The sequence below is a fragment of the Callithrix jacchus genome, chromosome 11, assembly GCF_049354715.1.
Source record: "Callithrix jacchus isolate 240 chromosome 11, calJac240_pri, whole genome shotgun sequence".
Taxonomy (NCBI): domain Eukaryota; kingdom Metazoa; phylum Chordata; class Mammalia; order Primates; family Cebidae; genus Callithrix; species Callithrix jacchus.
In genome coordinates, this window is record NC_133512.1 from 2,145,513 (window position 1) to 2,165,218 (window position 19,706).

At 36.5% G+C, this 19,706-nt stretch overlaps 1 protein-coding gene across 44 annotated transcripts in view; it reads left to right on the forward strand.

Moving 5' to 3' along the window:
• BBS9 (Bardet-Biedl syndrome 9) overlaps positions 1 to 19,706 on the forward strand; it is a 749,186-nt gene that overhangs the window by 122,073 nt on the left and 607,407 nt on the right. For all 44 annotated transcript variants that reach the window (XR_013523801.1, XM_078342175.1, XM_054236977.2 and 41 more), the window contains one exon: positions 14,160 to 14,334. Coding sequence is in view for 43 of the 44 variants with exons in the window: in XM_078342175.1 (XP_078198301.1) it covers positions 14,160 to 14,334 (175 nt within the window). In the remaining variant the exon portion in view is untranslated. The remainder of the gene's footprint in view (positions 1 to 14,159; positions 14,335 to 19,706) is intronic.

Below are 19,706 nucleotides of genomic sequence, written 5' to 3' on the forward strand. Positions count from 1 at the left end.
TTCTATGATTTATTCTTTATGGTTAAATGATTTTTCTACTAATTTGTCTATTTTCCTTGTAGGGTTCTCAGCCATACTTCTTTTATTTCATGTGCTTTTTAATATGGTCTTTCCAGTAGGCTTTCTCTCTCTCTCTTTTTCTTTTCTTTTTTTTAAGAGCAGACTTAACCGTAATCTTTCCCCTCCCTTATTAATAGATCTTAGTGTATCTACTGTTAGGCATACAATGAGCAATTAGTCTTATGACTTAGTTCTAACTCTGTAATATCAAATGAATACTAAGTTCTGTAATAATTTTGAATCACAGTTTCTTAAGTGTCACATGCCAGAGCTAATTATTTCAGGACTTTCACCATATATTATTTTTACTTTGATGTTATTCATTTAATAAATATTTTTGGTTCTAGTGGATATGAGGGACTATCAGGGATGGAGAGGCATGGCGAATAAAACATAATGGCAGTTCGTATGGAGTTTTCATGTGAATATGGTGATATTTTCAAACATTTTGGTCCTCTTGGTGATAATTGACATATTGGTAATCTAGAACTACAGTTTGACATAGTTTCTTGCTTTCATGATGGTTCAATTTTGTTAAACAGATATTTTTGGAGCACTGACATATAAGAGAATATGCTTAATGCTGTCAGCTAAACAATGGAAAAAAATAAACTTATCTTTAAGGACTTAAGATGTAAGGGCATTTGGGGCAGGATTATTTTACTTGGAGTATTTGGCTGATGGGGCTAGGTGAGAGGGAGTACTCTATGTTCATTTAGTAGACATACACTGAGGAGTTCTTTGAATATCTTGTTTATGAATTTATACTTAATTCTGGAGATACTGAAGTGTCTTTGAAGTTTTTGAGTGGGTTGATAACATGATTGCATTTGTATATTCAGATGATTTTGGTATATTTGTCTCTATAACTTTTACTAAACATATGATATTTTAATGACTTCCCTTGGAAGAAACCAATAAATTTGAGACCAAACAATGGCTAAATGGCATCTGAAGCCTGTGATAGGAATGGGCAGTTCAGGAAATTTGGTGTTGTAATTATCCCTAATTTATTTCGATTTGCCTTTTAAAACCATGTGAGCTTAAATCATGTTAGACCTCAGCTGATAATTTCCTGGCTTCAGTTTTTTTTTTCCCTACAACCTTAATTAATTGGTCACAGTGAGTTCAATGTAAACTATAGTTTTTATCTTGTTTCTTCTTTTGATATGCTAATGATTTAATTAAGAGAGTCGATAATATGTAAAAAGCAAATATTTAGCTTTGGAAGTTAATGGTTTATGGGACTGATACTATTAAAAATGAGGAATATTTATACAAAATAAAGTATTTTAATTTTTTTTGTTTTTTTTTTCAATATTTTTAGGAATATTCTCTGGGGTTTTATTATGATTGGCTATTACCTTGAGAAGTTTACCTCACTTCAAAACTGGTTATTTATTTGTTTAAAATTTATACCTCAACATTATACTCATTTTTTAATAATTTTATTTTTAGATGAAGGAGAAGAAAGGAATGCCAACGTACATGGGCTCTTCTATATGATGTCTGTCATGTCTTTCTTAGGGAGTCATTCTGTAAGAAAATATCAATATGGGGGTGGAGAGAGAGAGAGAGAGAGAGAGAGAGAGAGAATATGAATATGGCTATGTGTGTGTGTCGGGGTGAGGGTGTGCAAACAGAGGCCGCTCATTTCCCATTTGCAGATTCTAGCACACCCACAATATTCTTTTTTGGAGATTTCCATAGATAGCATGTTAAGGAAATTGCTATTTTGAGGAAAGTTAACTTAAATAGGCAGAAAGTCATTTGAACAGCCAACAGTCACACAGACCTAAGTTCCGAGAGGCTTCTCATAGTTCCTAAAGTCTTAAAACCCCCTGTTTTTGGCAAAAAGGATGAATTTCTGAGTGTGTATGTATGTGTTTGTGTATGCAGGCACACTTTCTCATGTTATATTTTATCCTTTGTTTCCTGAAGAAATTTTTTCCCTTGATTTTTAAGTTTTTCTATTTTAAGTTTGGTCTATAAGGAACAGAATAACCCACTAATATCAGTTATTTAAGATTTAGTGAATGCTTACTAGGTACTAGGAAGTGTGTATTTTAATTATATAATCCTTATGGCAGTATCATGTAATATTCTCTTCTTACCATTACTTCACAGATGAGAAAACCGATAGAGTTCCCAGGGGTCTGAGATAAGGATGTTGCACACTTGCCCTCAAGTTGTGGCTTTGCCATCAGTTCCAATGAGCATGTCAGTCTTCGTCAGCATAGCCTCCTGCACACAGTCTCTCCCCTCCCAGCAGCTTCCACACACCTCCTTTTAAATCTGGAGAACATCATTCTCAGCAAACTGACACAGGAACAGAAAATGAAATACCGCATATTCTCACTCATAGGCGGGTGATGAGAAATGAGAACACATGGACACAGGGAAGGGAGCACTACACACTGGGATCTATTGGGGGGAATAGGGGAGGGACAGCAGCAGAGGGGAGCTGGGGAGGGATAGCATGGGGAGAAATGCCAAATGTGGGTGAAGGGGAGGAAGGCAGCAAAACACACTGCCACGTGTGTACCTATGCAACTATCTTGCATGTTCTGTACATGTACCCCCAAACCTAAAATGCAATAAAAAAAAAATCCATGTCTCTATGCATGGTGTTCCATCTGCTTTTGCGCCTTTACCTGCTTCTCAACCTGCAAGGCACAGTGTTCCGAAGCTTCTATTCATCCTCCCATAGCCTTTTACGTTACTTTACTCTATCTCTGTTGTTACATTGTTGTATCATTTAACTCCCATATTCGCCAAACTTTCTGAAGGTAGCTACTATGTCTCTCCTAGCACATACTGGGTGGACAGTGAATGTGCATGGAATTTGTTGAATGAATATGAGTTATGGAAAATGTTATCAAAACTTTCATGATTGTTGCATCTGACAAAATAATTCACCCGATATTTTGTGGATGCAAACGATAATGTAATGTTTAGGGCCTTCTTTTAAACTCTAAAATTGCATTCATATTGAACCCATCATGTATAATGCTAATTTAATCAATGGTTGTAATTTTCTTACATTATGTTATTAACCTTGTTCACAGTTTAGGGGAAAAGATTGTGATAAATAGTTTGACAGAACACATAGTAATGGTCTTTGTAAGGCAATTAAAGTTTCCTATTAAAATTAGACACATTAAAATGTCAAAAGACAAGTTCATAGGAGAAGTTAATATGTAGGCTTAAATTGTATTTTCTTGAGTCTTTAAGCAATTAGTCTCATGAGGCTATTTATTGGAGTAACACTTGAATTATAGTTGAGAATTTGTGTAACTTTTCCCTGGTACATCATTTTAAAATATTAGCTATTTAGCTCAATAGATGCATTCTGTTTATTCATTTCTTCTGTTTACTTCAGGTTTTAAAATATATTTATTTAATTATTTATGCCTAAGGTTTCAAACTTAGAATCTAATTGGATATTGCATTATTATTAGGCACTAATTATCTTTAGAATGTTCAAACTAAAACAGAATATGAGGAATACGGTAATAAGAAAGAAGCTATTCTTTCAACTAATTATGAATTATTAGTTACTAAGCATAGCCAAATAATAGCATGCATCTCAAAACTATGGTAGTAGTTTTATTTGTATGATGATATGAATGAAAAGTACAAAAATGATATTTAATGGCAAATGTACAATCTAGCAAGCTCTAGATATCTGTCTGCTATTTGTTTTTAAGGCAGAATCTGTTAGAATCCTACTCTGAACGTTTTTATGTCTTTGTTCGTAGCGAACATGTTGTATTATTTTTGAGGTGGGTTTGCAGTAAGAATTCATGTGCTAGTGTTTCAGTCTTTCGGTAACAACAACAATTTTTTTTTTCCCTGCATGCGTAAAATGAGCGGAAGTTCCGCAGACTTTTGGGCTCTTCTGTTCTTATGTATCAGTCTCTTGATGTTTCCTGTCTGCCTTTTTGACTACCTATACAGCTGTTTTTTTTGAGTTTTTCAGACTTGGAGACAGACCAAATATTTTTGACAGCTGCATGCTGAACTGCATATATGCTTGGCCGTAGGTCACGTTTGCATTTCTTCACTTGTATTTTTACTCAATGTGTAAAAGAAATATGAGCGAAGAGAGATTCAGAAAACATGTAGCATGCTGAGTAATGGTAGTTTTCTTTCATGTTTGCCACACCACTTACTCTGCTGCATATATTCACAGGAAGAGAAAGACAGTATAGAAATAGAGGATATGGCATTCAGGACTGCCCTCCACGGGGCCCTTGTTGCCTAAATAGTGAATGATGGAACGTGCTCTGGGTTATGCTTCGTAGAAAGAACTTCTGCGCGTGGGGACACACACACTGCTACACTTTATGACCAGATTGTAGTTTCCACGTATAGATTATAAGTTAGTAGAGAGGACTGTTGATTTCGCAATCTGATGAACATGCAGTTGATTACCAGTGTATGCATCATGTTAAGGCTTTGACTGTATGACATTTTAATGCCAGGAAATGAGACATACTATTTAATAAATCTTCGTGACATGAATCTGCCGTAATAGAACTTTTCTGCCTCTACCCCTGGTCCCTCCAGGCATGAATTTTTTTTTTTTTTTTGCCTTTGAAAGTGAAAAATAATTGATTTTTAAAATCCTCTCAAATTGATCTTGGTCAGTTCTTTCTCAGTTTGTTTCCAGATCTTACAAGTAATATTTCAAATCACAACCATTGTTTTTCTCTTACTGTGCTCAAGATTACTAGAATAAAATCCAGATTTTAAATTCTGGTGAAATCTTCTAGTTTTTTCCTATGTAAAAATTATTTTTTCCTGTATGGGTTAAGCATAATTTTTGAGGAAGCCTTATTAAGATACTGTTATCATTTCAATTTGTGGTTTTATGTTTCATATTCTTTCGGTTAAACCTGATCCGTTGCACTGTGGATCCAGTACAACAGCCTCTGCCTCTTTTTCTGTGTTCCTTTTCCCTCTGATACTTTCCCTCTACTTTCACCTCTGCCTGCTATTCACCCTGCCCATGTTTCGCAGGCCAGGGTGCGTTTTATCTGTCATGAAACTTTGCCTAGGAATTTTACTGTAATGAAGCTCTTTGATTTTCTGTAGCGTTTAGTCTGTTTTACACCATTTAGGTTTTGTATGTTAATGCATGTTATTTTAATAAATGGATATAAATTTCCCCTCCCAGGGTTTCACTGTATTAACATAGAGCCAGATGGATTCCTAGTTGAATATGAGTTGTCACTTTCTAATTCTTTGACATCAGACAAATTATTTAAGCTCTGTGGGTTTGTCTTCTCATGTATAAAATGGGACTATTGTCTACTTTTTAGAATTATTAAAGATTACAACTACTGTGCTGTGTAAGTGTTTAGCAGAAGGCCAGAAATGTAACAGGTGCTCAGTAAATGGCCATAGTAGTTCATATTGCTGTTGTTCCATATTTCTTATAGCCCCTGATACTGTACTGAGCATGTGGTAAAGACTCTTTGAGTATGGTTCATGGCAAGGTCATTTAAATAGCTTCTGAAATCCCACTGCTTTTGTGAAGGTTTCCTGTTGGCTCTGTTCTGTCAGAATGACAAAACTTTCGTGGCTTTTTCTGGACTGTTCTTTCTATTCCCATTATCGGTAAGGGGAGCCTTTGGTATGTATTCTGAAGGGGTTTCCAAAGCAGTGATTTGAAGGATTTATTTATTTATTTTTGAGTAATGTTTTGGATCAATCCTTACATTTTTCTAAAAATCAGTAGCCAAGATTGTAATAAATACAGCATTTTTCACATACTTTGTATGCAGTGTGAAACACATGGAATAAAATCTCAGCCAATCTGAGCTACAGATGAATAAATTATTTTGCCTAGTTTACTTCAGCTCAACAGACATTTCTTAATGTATCTCCTGTATGCCAGGCATTTTATAGTTGTTGGATTTACAAAGATAAGTAAGATATGGTGTCTGCCTTTGAGTTAGTCCAGGGCAAATGAGAGACACAAAAGCAGACCATTTCAATAGATGATATGTTCTAAGATGGAGGTGGGATGGGGCCCTGTGGGATCTTGGATGGAGAGTGACTGAAGGAGAAAGAGAAGACTTACGGGAAGATGTGAGCCTTAGCCCGTGGTGTCTCTCAGAGGAAGAATGCACTGATCCACTTGATTCAGGGACAGAGGCAGATTTGGCTCCAGTTGAGGTCTGATACACTGACTCACACAGTATCTACCGTGGCTTTCTCTTACATGTGCTTTTGGAAAAGCCAAATGGCCTCTGTGATTCCAGACCGTGTGCACCTCATGCATTACTCTCCAGGAAAGAGTAACTTTTCCTCTAGTTCCCACTCAAATTAGGGATTTCATTTTTCTCTCATTGGCTGTAAGTTATCCCGGAAACCATCAGTGTGACTCCTGGGGTACTAACTGGTTTGCATAAGTCAGGGCCTGGCCTCAAGCCTAGAATCAGGTCAGTCTTACCCATACCTTATGGCTGAGCGTGGAGGAGAGGGGAATGGATGACTTGGGGGAAGCTCGTAAGTGTTCACTAGACTAGGGTAAGAAAAGTTAGGGACCTTTGGAGGAAAGAATATCATGTAAACAAAAGCAAGGAAGCATGCATCATCATGATGTGTGTGGGAAATAGCAAGCAGTTAAACATTAATACAACATGTACTCTAAGAGTTAGGACATAATTATAGAAATAATAATGTGTTTGAGTATTTTCCACTGCTAGGTCTAGTTTCCATACATTATTTTATTTAATTCTCACAAGTTACTGAAGCAGTTGCTCCATCTTGCAGATAAGGAAACTTAAGTCCAAGCTCACAGCTAACAATTGGTGGAGTTGGACTCAAACCCAGATTATTTGGCTTTAGAGACAGCCCACTTGGACTAATGTATTCTGCTCTATGTTGCTGGAGTTCAGCAAATAGGACCTCTTCTACTATGCTGTATTAGGCTGTTCTCACACTGCTGTAAAGAAATACCTATGACTGGTAATTTATGATTGGCTCATGGTTCTGCAGCCTGTGCAGGAACCACGATGCTGGCATCTGCTTGGCTTTTGGGGAGGCCTCAGGAAACTTGCAATCATGGTGGAAGGCAAAGGGGGAGCACATATGTCACATAGTGAGAGTAGGAGCAAGAGAGAGAGAGGGAGGTGCCGCACACTTTTAAACAACCAGATTTTGTGATAACTCACTATGGTGAGAACAGCACGAAGGGGATAGTGCTAAACCATTAATGAAGAACCACCCTCAGGATCCAATCACCTCCCTCCCTTTAGGCCCCACTCTCAACATTGGAGATTACAGTTTGACATGAGATTTGGGCAGGGACACAGATCCAAACCATATCTATGCTAATGGGCCAGATTTTCTCTGGGATTCAAGCTTTTTTCAGGCTCTAGTTCTTCATCCTGTCATGCTAGGGTAGAGGTTCTGAAACTTTAGCATGCACCAGAATAGCCTCTAGGCTTGTTAAAACCTAGCATTTCTGGGCCCTGTGACCAGAGTTTCTGATATAGTAGGCCTGGATTGGTATTTTAGAATTGGCATTTCTGAGAAGTTCCTAGGTGATGCATACGGTGCTGGTCTGCGGGCCACATTTTGAGGACCACTTCTTTGAGGTCTCTGGGAGACTGAAGATTTGTGGTTCAGTGATAACACATATTGAAATGAACACACATTTTATTGGTACTTCCGTTTGGAACTATACATGTTCTGAGCTTATAGTCTTTAATAACGCAGAGATCAAGAGTATTATTTTGCTTACTATAATATGCTCCACCTAGGTCAAGATCATTGCATAAATATTTCATATCTTAATAGAAAATGTATCAACATTATATTTACATACAAGATGTACATATTTAGACTTAATTTTAAAATATTTTTGTTGTGAAAAAGTATATTAAAAAAGTAACATGAACACCTGTATTTCCACCACATCAACAGTTGTAAATATATGTGTCTTATTCACATTTTTTTGATGAATCATTTGAAAATGAGTTACACATCTTGCATCACATTGCCATAAACACTTCAGCACACATCTCTCAATGAGAATATTCTCTTACATTTTACAATGCCATGATCCATTCAAATTCCCCTAGTTGTCCCAATATCTTTTCTCTACCTGTTATTTTTGGTACCAGGTTTCAGTTAAGTGAAACTAAATTTTAAGAGGCAGCAATCCTGGATGGTATCCTTCAGCTCAGGTTAGGTTCTGTGTTATTTAGGATACAGGTTTTGTTGCTTAAACAAAGACTCAACTTAATGATGGCTTAAATAAAAAAGATGTTTGGCTGGGCATGGTGGCTTACACCTGTAATCCCACCACTTTGGGAGGCTGAGGTGGGCAGATCACCTGTGGTCAGAAGTTCAAGATCAGCCTGGCCAACCTGGTGAAACCTCATCCCTACTAAAAATACAAAGATTAGCTGAAGGAGGTGGCGTGCTTGTAATCTCAGCTACTTTGGAGGCTGAGGCAGGAGAATAGCTTGAACCTGGGAGACAGAGGTTGCAGCGAGCTGAGATTACATCACTGCACTCCAGCCTGGGTGAGGGAGCAAGATTCTGTCTCAAAAAAAAAAAAAATAAATAAATAAAAGGAAAAAGAAAAAAAGATGTTTATTTCTGTCATGTTTAAGCATCTGGAGATAAATGGCTGATAGAGAGGCTCTGTTGTCCTCAGTATGTGACTTCCATCTCTGAGGCCAAGGCAGCTGCTCCAGCCCTACTAACAAAGAAGAGAGGGAAGTATGTATTTGGTCCATGTAAGGACATGCCTGCAAGTTGTATGTATAACCTCTGCTCATATCTTGTTGACAAGAACATAATTATATGATGTATCTGTAAATAGAGGCCTGCAAGTGGAAGCTTTATTTTGGATGGCTATATGTCTAGTGGCAATTCATGATTATATATATAAAATCAATTTTTATATATATATATACATGTAATTGCACTTTAGGTTCTGGGGTACATGTGTAGATAATGCAGGATTGTTGCATAGGTATATACATGGCAATGTGGTTTGCTGCTTCCATCCCCTAGTCACCTATATCTGGCATTTCTCCCCATGTTGTCCCTTCCCAACCTCCCTGCCCTTCGCTGTCCCTCCTCTAGTCCCCTCTAACAGACCGCAGTGTGTGATGCTTCCCTCCCTGTGTCCATGTGTTCTCATCATCCAACACCTGCCTATGAGTGAGAACATGGTGTTTGATTTTCTGTTCTTGTGTCAGTTTGCTGAGATTGATGGTTTCCAGATTCATCCACATCCCTACAAAGGACACAAACTTATCATTTTTTATGGCTGCATAGTATTCCATGGTGTATATGTGCCACATTTTCCTAGTCCAGTCTATCATTGATGGACATTTGGGTTGGTTCCAGGTCTTTGCTATTGTAAACAGTGCCACAGTGAACATACATGTGCATGTGTCTTTATAATAGAACAATTTATAATCTTTTAGATATATGCCCAGTAATGGGATTAGTGGGTCAAATGGAAATTCTATTTCTAGGTCCTTAAGGATCGCCACACTGTCTTCCATAATGGTTGAATTAGTGTACACTCCCATGAACAGTGTAAAAGTGTTCCCGTTTCTCCATATCCTTTCCAGCATCTATTATCTCCAGATTTTTTAATGATCGCCATTCTAACTGGCGTGAGATGGTATCTCAATGTGGTTTTGATTTGCATCTCTCTAATGACCAGTGATGATGAGCATTTCTTCATATGTTTGTTGGCCTCATGTATGTCTTCTTTTGAAAAGTGTCTGTTCATGTCCTTTACCCACTTTTGAATGGGGTTGTTTTTTTTCTTGTAAATCTGTTTTAGTTCCTTGTAGATTCTGGATATTAGCCCTTTGTCAGATGGGTAGATTGCAAAAATTTTTTCCCCTTCTGTTGGTTGCCAGTTCACTCTAATGATTGTTTCTTTTGCTGTACAGAAGCTCTGGAGTTTAACTAGATCCCATTTTTCTATTTTGGCTTTTGTTGCCAATGCTTTTGGTGCTTTAGTCATGAAGTCCTTGCCTTTGCCTATGTCCTGAACCTAGACAACCGTGTCTAGGTTTTCTTCTAGTGTTTTTATGGTGTTAGGTCTTATGTTTAAGTGTTTAAGCCATCTGGAGTTAATTTTAGTGTAAAGTGTCAGGAAGGGGTCCAGTTTCTGCTTTCTGCACATGGCTAGCCAGTTTTTCCAACACCATTTATTAAACAGAGGAATCCTTTCCCCATTGCTTGTTTTTGTTCGGTTTGTCAAAAATCAGTTGGTTGTAGATGTGTGGTGTTGCCTCCAAGGCCTCTGTTCTGTTCCACTGCTGTATATCTCTGTTTTAGTACCAGTATCATGCTGTTTTGATTACTGTATCCTTGTAGTATAGTTTGAAGTCAGGTAGCATGATACCTCCAGCTTTGTTCTTTTTGCTTAGGATTGTCTTGGCTATGCAGGCTCTCTTTTCGTTCCATATGAAGTTTAAGGTGTTTTTTTCCAGTTCTGTGAAGAGGGTCATAGGTAGCTTGATTGAATAGCATTGAATCTATAAATTACTTTGGGCAGTATGTCCATTTTCACAATATTGATTCTGCCTAACCATGAGCATGGAATGTTTCTGCATCTGTCTGTGTCCTCTCTTATTTCCTTGAGCAGTGGTTTGTAGTTCTTCTTTTACCTTTACCTCCTTTGTTAGTTGTATTCCTAGGTATTTTATTCTCTTTGTAGCAATTGTGAATGGCAGTTCGTTGTTGATTTGGCTCTCTTTAAGTCTGTGATTGTTGTATAGAACGCTTGTGGTTTCTGCACATTGATTTTGTATCCGGAGACTTTGGTGAAGTTGCTTATCAGTTTCAGGAGATTTTGGGCTGAGACAATGGGATCTTCTAAATATACGATTATGTCATCTGCAAATAGAGACAATTTGACTTCCTCTTTTCCTAGTATAATTCATGATTCTATTACTAAAGAAAGAATGGCTGTGGGGAGCAGCAGTTAACATCTCTGCTACAAATTCTAAAGAACTGTACCAAACTATACTAAATCCACTTAATAATGATATTTCTCTTTTTGAGATATATAGGGGTCATAATTGCTGCTCTGCTAACTGAGCCCAGACTGATGTTCTTTTTTGAATTATTCGATGCGTGTTTTATGGATGTTCTGTTTTCTTTTTGTTAGGATATTAGCTGTCATTGCTCACAGCTGACAGCTTCTTCACCGCCCCTTTCTGATTTACCACTTTCTTTCTTCTGGGCTTGGGAAGCAGGTAATAATAGGCTTCTTAATAATGCTATAATGTATTCTGTGCCTTATGTGTGCTATACAGTGTTAGGGACTTTGACATCTTATCTCTGACTTCGGAACTCTTTTTTTTTTCAGCATTATTGAGATACGATTGACAAATAAAAATTGTGTATATTCAAGGTGTACAATGTGATGTTCTGATATACGTATATATTGTGTAAGGATTACCAGAATCAAGCTAATCAATGTATAAATCACTTTTCATAATTATCTTATTTTTTGTGATAAGAACAAAGATCTACTATTTTAATAAATTTTAAGTGTGCGTTATTCACCGTAATCACCATGCTTGGGTCTCCAGAATGTATTCGTATTATAACCGTAAGTGTGTATTATTTGAGCAACATTTCCTCATTTTCCTCATCCCTGACCCCTGGTAAGCACTCTGCCATTCTCTGTTCCTATGAATTTGACTTTTGAAAAATATTTCAAATACGAGTGGGATCCTGTAGTGTTTGTCTTTTAGTGTCTGGCTTATTTCATTTAGCATGACAGTCTCTAGGTTCATCCATGTTGTTGTAAATGGCTGGATTTCTTTCTTTTTTTCTAACATGTGAGGTGATATCTCATTGTGGTTCTGATTTTTTGTTACCAAGTTGTGTTATATTCTTGTATATTTTAGAGACTAATTGCTTATCAGATATATGGTTGGCAAATCTTTTCTCCTATTATGTGTTTTTTTGTTGATTGTTTCCTTTGCTGTGCAGAAAATTTTTAGTTTTATCTAGCGCCCCCCCCCCCGCTTTTTTGTTTCATTGCTTTTGCTTTTGGTGTCCTATCAAAAAATCGTTGCCAAGACCAGTGTCATGAAGTTTTTCGTCATATGTTTACCTTTGGGAGTTTTATAACTTCAGATCTTAGGTTTTAATCTGTAATCTACCTTGAGTGAATTTTTGTTGTATAGTGTAAGGTAAGAATCCAATTATTTTTGCATGTGGAGATCCAGTTTTCCCGCACCACTTATTGAAGAGACTGTTCTTTCACCATTGTGTATTCTTGGCGCCTTTGCTGAAGATTAGCTGATAACTTTGGAGCTCTTATACAAATATACTCATTTTACAAATGAGAAGGCTGAAGCTACAGGAGTATCAGTAACTTGTTTATAAAAATGACAATTGTTAGAACCATAATTAAAATAGGAATTGATGCCCTTAGTGAGACCTGAGAATCCTACCTTTGAAAACTTGCATGATTTTTATTACAAAGACCTTGCAGCATTTTTTTCAGTGACTTAGAGGCATTTTTATACTTACTCATTTTTGCTAGTTTCAGCCAGGTGGGACTGCCAAATAGCGAGATGAGATTCTTTTTGTCTGATTGCGTCTCTGTGAATACAGATGTACAGCATGCATACACATACTGCATGCATATAAACTCACATCTCTTTTGGAAGCTTTTAATAGCATAGTGGATAAAGATAATATTTAAAAACCAAGCTTAAAAAAGTAACTGTAAAGCCTACCATGTGTTATCCATGAATCTGAGTATTGAGAGAATACTTTTCAAGCAGCATTAATATACAATTTTTATCTCTCTAAAGATTCCCGAATGGTTCAAACGTATGTTTAGTGAACATTCATTTGCAGACAGTTCTCATCCCAGAACATCTTTCAGGCAATTTAAGGCCGATATACCTGTGGTATCAGTTGAGATGCGTTACAGTGTAATGCAGGAATAGGCACTCCAGAACTCAGTTTGTTTTCTATCTCTCTTTTTTTCTCCTTTGTTGCTATGTGCTCTATTTTAAAGTTGCTTAGCTGTGTGATTGTCCTTAGATACAACAATAAAAGTATCGTCTATTTCTATGAAATTTGATTTCTTTTTGAGCACTCCTTAAAACTTAAGTATACTGTTAAGATTGTCACTGATATTCAAAGTAATATAGAATAGTTACTACAGTACTTACTGTATATGGTGTATGAGCTATAGATGACAAAGTGTAAGACTGGCCTTTTATTTATTCCCTTAATGAGTAGCTTAATTTTCCTCTAACATAATTTTTCCCTACATAATACATTATAGGATACATGAATCACACTAATGGGACATGACAGGTTATAACCACTAGACCTTTCTCAGATGAGGGATACTAAACTGTATCATAGAAATCATCATCATTACCATCATCTCAGTAGATTTTAAGAACTGTGAATATTGTATTTAATATTGATGGACTAACGGTAGAAGATATCTCAAGATTAGTCTATAGTTGAGGACAACCAGGGATTAATATTTTTCACTATTAGTATTTTTCACACCCAGTGCTGCTTAGCAGTATGATGTATGTAAAATTGGTGCTAAGACATACCTATGGATTTAGTCTGCTGTGTTTGACGGGTATCTAAGTCATTTGAAATTATGAAACTGACAGACTCTGAAGAAGATAGTTTCATGAATAACAGTTTTTGTTGTATTTCTGAATTTGGAAATAATGGAGTCATTATTTAATCATTTTAATTATTTAATTTAATAATTATTATTTAATAATAATTTAATGATAAAGAGTCATAATAGTTCTCAGGGATTACCTTGAGCTAAGAGATTTTAACGTGCAGTAAATACAAATGAATGTACCTAGAATTGAAGTCATATCCTGAAAAGTTTAAAAATTGGGAAATGAATGTATATTGATGTCAATAACTTGATAGCTTTACTGGTTTGTAGTTTAAAATTTAAACTACCAGTTTTGCCCCTTGGAGAAAAAATTAACTATGACATACATGTATAGATAGTAATTAATAAAATTGTTTTATTATTCACATTTATGAAAGAATAGGTCATCTAATTTCCTCCAATTCTTCTTTAGGTCGAGATTTAATTTGTATCCAGTCTATAGATGGGATGCTGATGGTGTTTGAGCAGGAGAGCTATGCTTTTGGAAGGTTTCTCCCCAGCTTTCTTCTGCCCGGCCCTCTTGCCTACAGTTCCCGTACAGATTCCTTCATTACGGTCTCTTCCTGCCGACAAGTGGAAAGTTACAAGTAAGTTTGGATGCTAAGTCTTTGGATTCATGATTTTTTGGTGGGTTTGTTAAGTAAGTTTTGGATTCATGATTTTTTGGTGGGTTTGTTGCTGATTAATTTTTGTCCACAAAGAGCTTCAATGTCACAAATGAAAAAGAGATTGGTTTCTTTGACAAAGTATGAATGGCTACTTAACCTGTATCGTCTACTGTTGTAAAGTATCTGAAAGGCAATATAGTGCAGGATTCCAATCAGGAATTTTACCACCACCAGCTGTTTGATGGTCACTGTCCTTATCCTGGCTTTAAAGGAGGTAATAGTGCTCATTTTGACAAGTTTGTTTATAAGGATTTAATGTATGTCAAGTTACTACCCTGTAGAAAATGTTTAATAATTGTTGTGACTGCTCCTTGATATAATAAATAATTAAACAATGTTGAGTGAAAAAAGCCAAATTGAAAATTTATCCGTGGAATGCTTTTATAACAAAAAGGAATGTGTGTGCCATGGAAAAAATACTGGCATGAACTGTTAATATGAATGTTAATACTTTTCTAAAAGAACAATTCAAGTATAAGAGAAGTATGAAAATAATCCTAGGCAAATAACATACTTACTTGCTAGAAATTCTTACTGGTTTTGGTAAATTGCATATGAGAGAGATTGTTTTCTTCTCCACCAGCTAGATTTCAATAAAAGTCAAGGTTTTGAGTTTTTGGAGAGGATGTTTTTTATTGGCAGAGAGAATGGGGAAGAGAAAGTAGAAATCCATGCTGGGAAGGGAAATAGCACTGGAGGCTTCACTGTCCTTAGCGACTTCGTTGTGTTATCTTACTGATGGCAACATTTAGAACTTTAAATATCTAAGCAACACACCATCATAACTTTTCAACATTATTTTTGGCCACATTATTTTTCCCAAGGTGGGAAGAAGATATAAATTCATTTGGCAACAGATGTAAATTGTCTTCAAGCTTCAATGTTGTGTATATAGCAAGTTAACTGCATTTTCTCTTCATAAGTAGTCATTTGCTTTTTGTAAATGACTGTTAAGTCCTCTAGGGTTAAAACTCTGAAGATAAGTGAATGTTTGTGAGGAAGCAGAATTTAACTGATTTAGGAAGTGTATCATCATGTCATATTTCTTCTATAATTCTTGTGGCTCTTGTCTAAAGGAGATGATTGAATGGTGGCATAGCTACTGGGAATAAATAAAATCTTATATTTATTTTGAGAGGTTGGGAAAAATATCTGTATAGTTTACTCAACCCTCCCAAACTTGAGCAATATTAGGAGATCTGTTTTTTAGCTTTCCACCCAGTTCTGTGCCTCACCTCCTGCTAAGTAGTACTATGCTAGGGTCACAGTACGAATATTTAAACACCCAGTTACTTACTCTTTGAAATATGTGCATAGGAATTAATTTGATAATAACTCTAGGAGTGATTAAAGAAGTAATGTTAGGTTTCCTTAATGTGTGAGGTTAATCTTACAGAAGCTTACGTTGTTTTAACTGTGGTAATTCCCCAACATACCAGTCTATTAAATTTATCTTTCTCTTAGACTAAAAAATGTACATGTTATCCATTATGTGGATCATTTATAATGGTACAAATGCATGAGAGATGAGATCATTGTGAAATGATGACAATCAAGAAGGTTTATAGCATGAAGTAGTATGTTGTACTTATATATGCTTTCAACTTTAATAGATCATATTTAATGATAATAACTACTGCATTTTTGGATGGGTGAAAGCATGAAAACCATAAGTTTGTTCTTCTGAGGCTTTATTAAATCTGTCTATATTCAGGTAATAGAATAGAATTGGTTAATAGAATAGGCTTTTAACACATAACTTATTTTCATTTTTGATATTGATACTTAATGTCTTTAAACCCTGCTTAATTATGTTCAAATAAAAACCAGTTGAAGGCTAGGGGTCTCAAAATTAACTTTGTGGAGAAGTCACCTGGGCACCCTGTTATAAAATGCACATTTACAGATGCTAGTCCCCAGTCCCCTAGATTTCTTTTAATAGGCTTGAGGATAAGAGCCAGAAATCCTCATTGTGAATTCTCACTCCAGATGAATCTAATTCAGGGGCACACTTTGAGCATAGTTTTTCTTTTGAAGCAAGAGAATTATTTGCCCTTAATTTTTTAAAAAACTATGGACATGGGGGTCTCACTATGTTGCCCATACTGGCCTTGAACTCTTGGGCTTAAGTGATCCTCCTGCCTTGGTGTTCCAAAGTGCTGGAATTATTGGCATGAGCCGCCACTCTCGATCTATTTGCCTTTTCTTGGGGTAGGGGCAAGGGCTTTGGTACCGCTATTCAGATCATCTTTTATTCTCTTCTCTTACCCTTTGCCTTTCAGAATTATTTAGTCAGTTTCTCTCATTCAGCTTTTCCTTCCCATTCGCATTGGTTCAGGCCTGTATTTTTTCACATGGTTTTTTTTGTAACCTCTCTAAACTTTGAACGGTCCTTCTCATATCTTTTCTTTTAAAACACCTCTTTAAGCTGGAATAATTTTTATTTATTACTAAGAAACTTAGACTTTTAAACATTGACATTCAATGCTTTATACCTCTGTATAGTCTATACGTCTATGATGTGGACCTTTGGACTTGGAGGGGACTTTTAAGGTTAGCTGGTTCAACTATCTTCCTTTTTTCACCTCCTAGATGTATTATTGCCTGAAACACTGATTTTTTGGCTAATGTCATATATTGCCTTCTTATACGGACATTTTCCAGAGCATCTTGCATTATCAGCTTCTTGAGAGAAGAATCTGTCTTAAACCTCTCTTCACTGACTGAATAATTTATTCAGTCATTCATTCAGCAAATATTTTTCAAGAGGCTTCTGTGTGCTGCACACTGTACAAGGTACTGGAAATGCAGTCAAACAGATGCGCCTCCTTTCCTCAAGTGGTTCTGAAGGAGGCAGGAAGCCACTCAGCTACTTCAGTCCATTTGTGATACAGGCTATTGCGGGACTTTGCACAGGATGCTGAGGAGGCTGCTAGATGGGACCTCTAAGAGTTGAAAATAGGGAGGCTCCTTAAAAAAGTACACCTGCCATTTGTGTTAATTCTCTCCTGTCTGCTATCCCCCTTCCTCAGCATTCTGCCAGTAGCTCCTAATACATTGCTAAGTAAATAATCAGCCTTAAATAAATATTTAAAAGTGTTTTTGTTGAATTATTTGACTATTTTAAGAAGAAATATCTTCTCCAATCTTTGGCTCTGGCTAAATGGAAATTTTGTAGTATCCATATATGTTAAGGGCTTTTCTCTCTCTCCTTTTCTGTTTTTGCACATACTATCTCCTGTGTCTGCAGTGCTCGTCCTTCCTTCTCTGCACATGGAAATTATGTCTAGAAGTCTCCCTGTTCCCTTCAGTTCTTACCTGACCTAGATGTAAGCAATGTCTCCTCTTGCTCATTTTTGTCGTTAACTAGGCAGTCAAGAAGGTTTTAGCTATAGTTGAAATTGACATAACCATGCTCTGTATCCAGAGCTTCCATTTCTAGTAAAGTGCTCTGGGTTACATATCAAGGTTCCAAAACTTCCTGCCACTCGTTGAGGTGACAGTTATGTTTCATTTGAAAATAAATGATTTTGTAGGGTTTACTTCTGTGTTCCGTGACGCCTGAATCTGTATTTTAGTTATTTGCTTCTGTCTTTATGACACAGTATGGAAGAGTATTTAATTATGTGGTTGAGTTTGTTATTGCTGCACTACGGGGCCTGTTAAGCATTTGTGCTTTGTGAGTCAGAAAGCACCGCGCTTTACCTGCTTTGCTGTAGTTGTGATTAGTGCTTATCTGTCTGAGAATGTATGGCCCTCTTTCATAAGATGGTACATTGGCCCTGATTAGCTTATGTTACCGAACACTTCAACGGTGCAAAAAAAGATCCAAATATTTTATTTCAGAATTTCCAAATCTGCTTGGAATTGGTTTTGGAAATAGAGTTTTATGTACTTTACTGGTCACAGTTAAGAGGAGTCAAGGAAGAACCATAAAATAGATGCTCTTGTAATTTTGTCATCATCTAATTTTACTGTCAAGTTTAAGTAATAAAATACTCTTCTGAGTTCTCTTTTAGGAAGAGAAATGGTTTAGATTTGGAAATCAGTAGTCAGTTTTGGCTGTGCCTCTGCCTGCTGTTTTCATGTTAATGAGGCCACTTTAGGGGCTCACTCATTTCTTGGATGAAATAATGGCCATATAAGAAGCTTCAAACATCTCAAAGAGTTTTGGACCTTTGCAACAATCTCATGAATATCTATATTCTCCCCTGGCCGGTTGGTTTCTGCAGGAAATGAACCACCTGTGTAGTTAGTTGCCAAGGCTTAGATCCACAGCAGGGCAAGCTCTGGGATGGTGTTCTAGCCACCAGTGCATACTATTTTCATTACTGTGAATTGGGAATAGAAAAACAACCCTATCTGGAGTTCAGAATGTGAGGTCTCATTATTTCGCACTTTTAGAGACTTGGGGATTTTTGAAGGTAAATCTCAGATGGCATAGAGAGATTTGCCTGTGGAGTTTTTCGCATGGGTTTACCAGGGTGAGATCTTCTCCCTCTTCCTTCAGGTGCCCCTCGACTCATTCCTCCCTGCCATGCATCTCTCTGAAACTCCTCTCATGACCTTTTATGCTTCTTTTACTGTTGCCTTTGCATGTGTATTTGCTTTACCATAATGTCTTCTTTTTCTTTACCAGTATGATGGAATTTTCATCCGTCCTTTAAAACCCAGCTTTCTCTTCCTGAACCCATACTAAGAGCATATCTTTTCTACCCCAATTCCTTGTTACTGCCATGTTCTGTTGGTACTATGTGCATACCTTCTGTTAATTAGCACAGGATACTCTGAGTTATACTTAGCTGTCTGTATATAAATCTCTACAACTAGTGAGGGAGCTCCTTATGAATATAGATCATGTAGTAGTTTTTCCATTGCTAATGTTTGTGTTAGATCCCTGCTGTGTGTTTATGGAATGAATGGAATTTATATAGGTTACATTTTTATATTAACTATAAGATCTATTTTTTATAAGCTATTGTTGTTTGCCATCAGCTTATATGTCTTGCAAAATCTTCAGTCATAGTCATTCTGCATTCAACTGAAGTTACCGGTTTTTTGTAAGTGAACTATTCTTGATTGAGACAGGATGTTTTCAGAATTGGTATATGACCTTTGAAGACCATTGAACATTTCAGTGCTCTTTTAGATATGCCACATTGCCTTCATTCAGGTGCCTGATTTTTACACTTTCAGATATCTGTCTCTTAGAAAATGTGAGTTTTGATTCAATAAGAGGGAAAGACACCTGTGAACCTGTAGTTGCTTTATGTAGAGCAAGATTATTATTC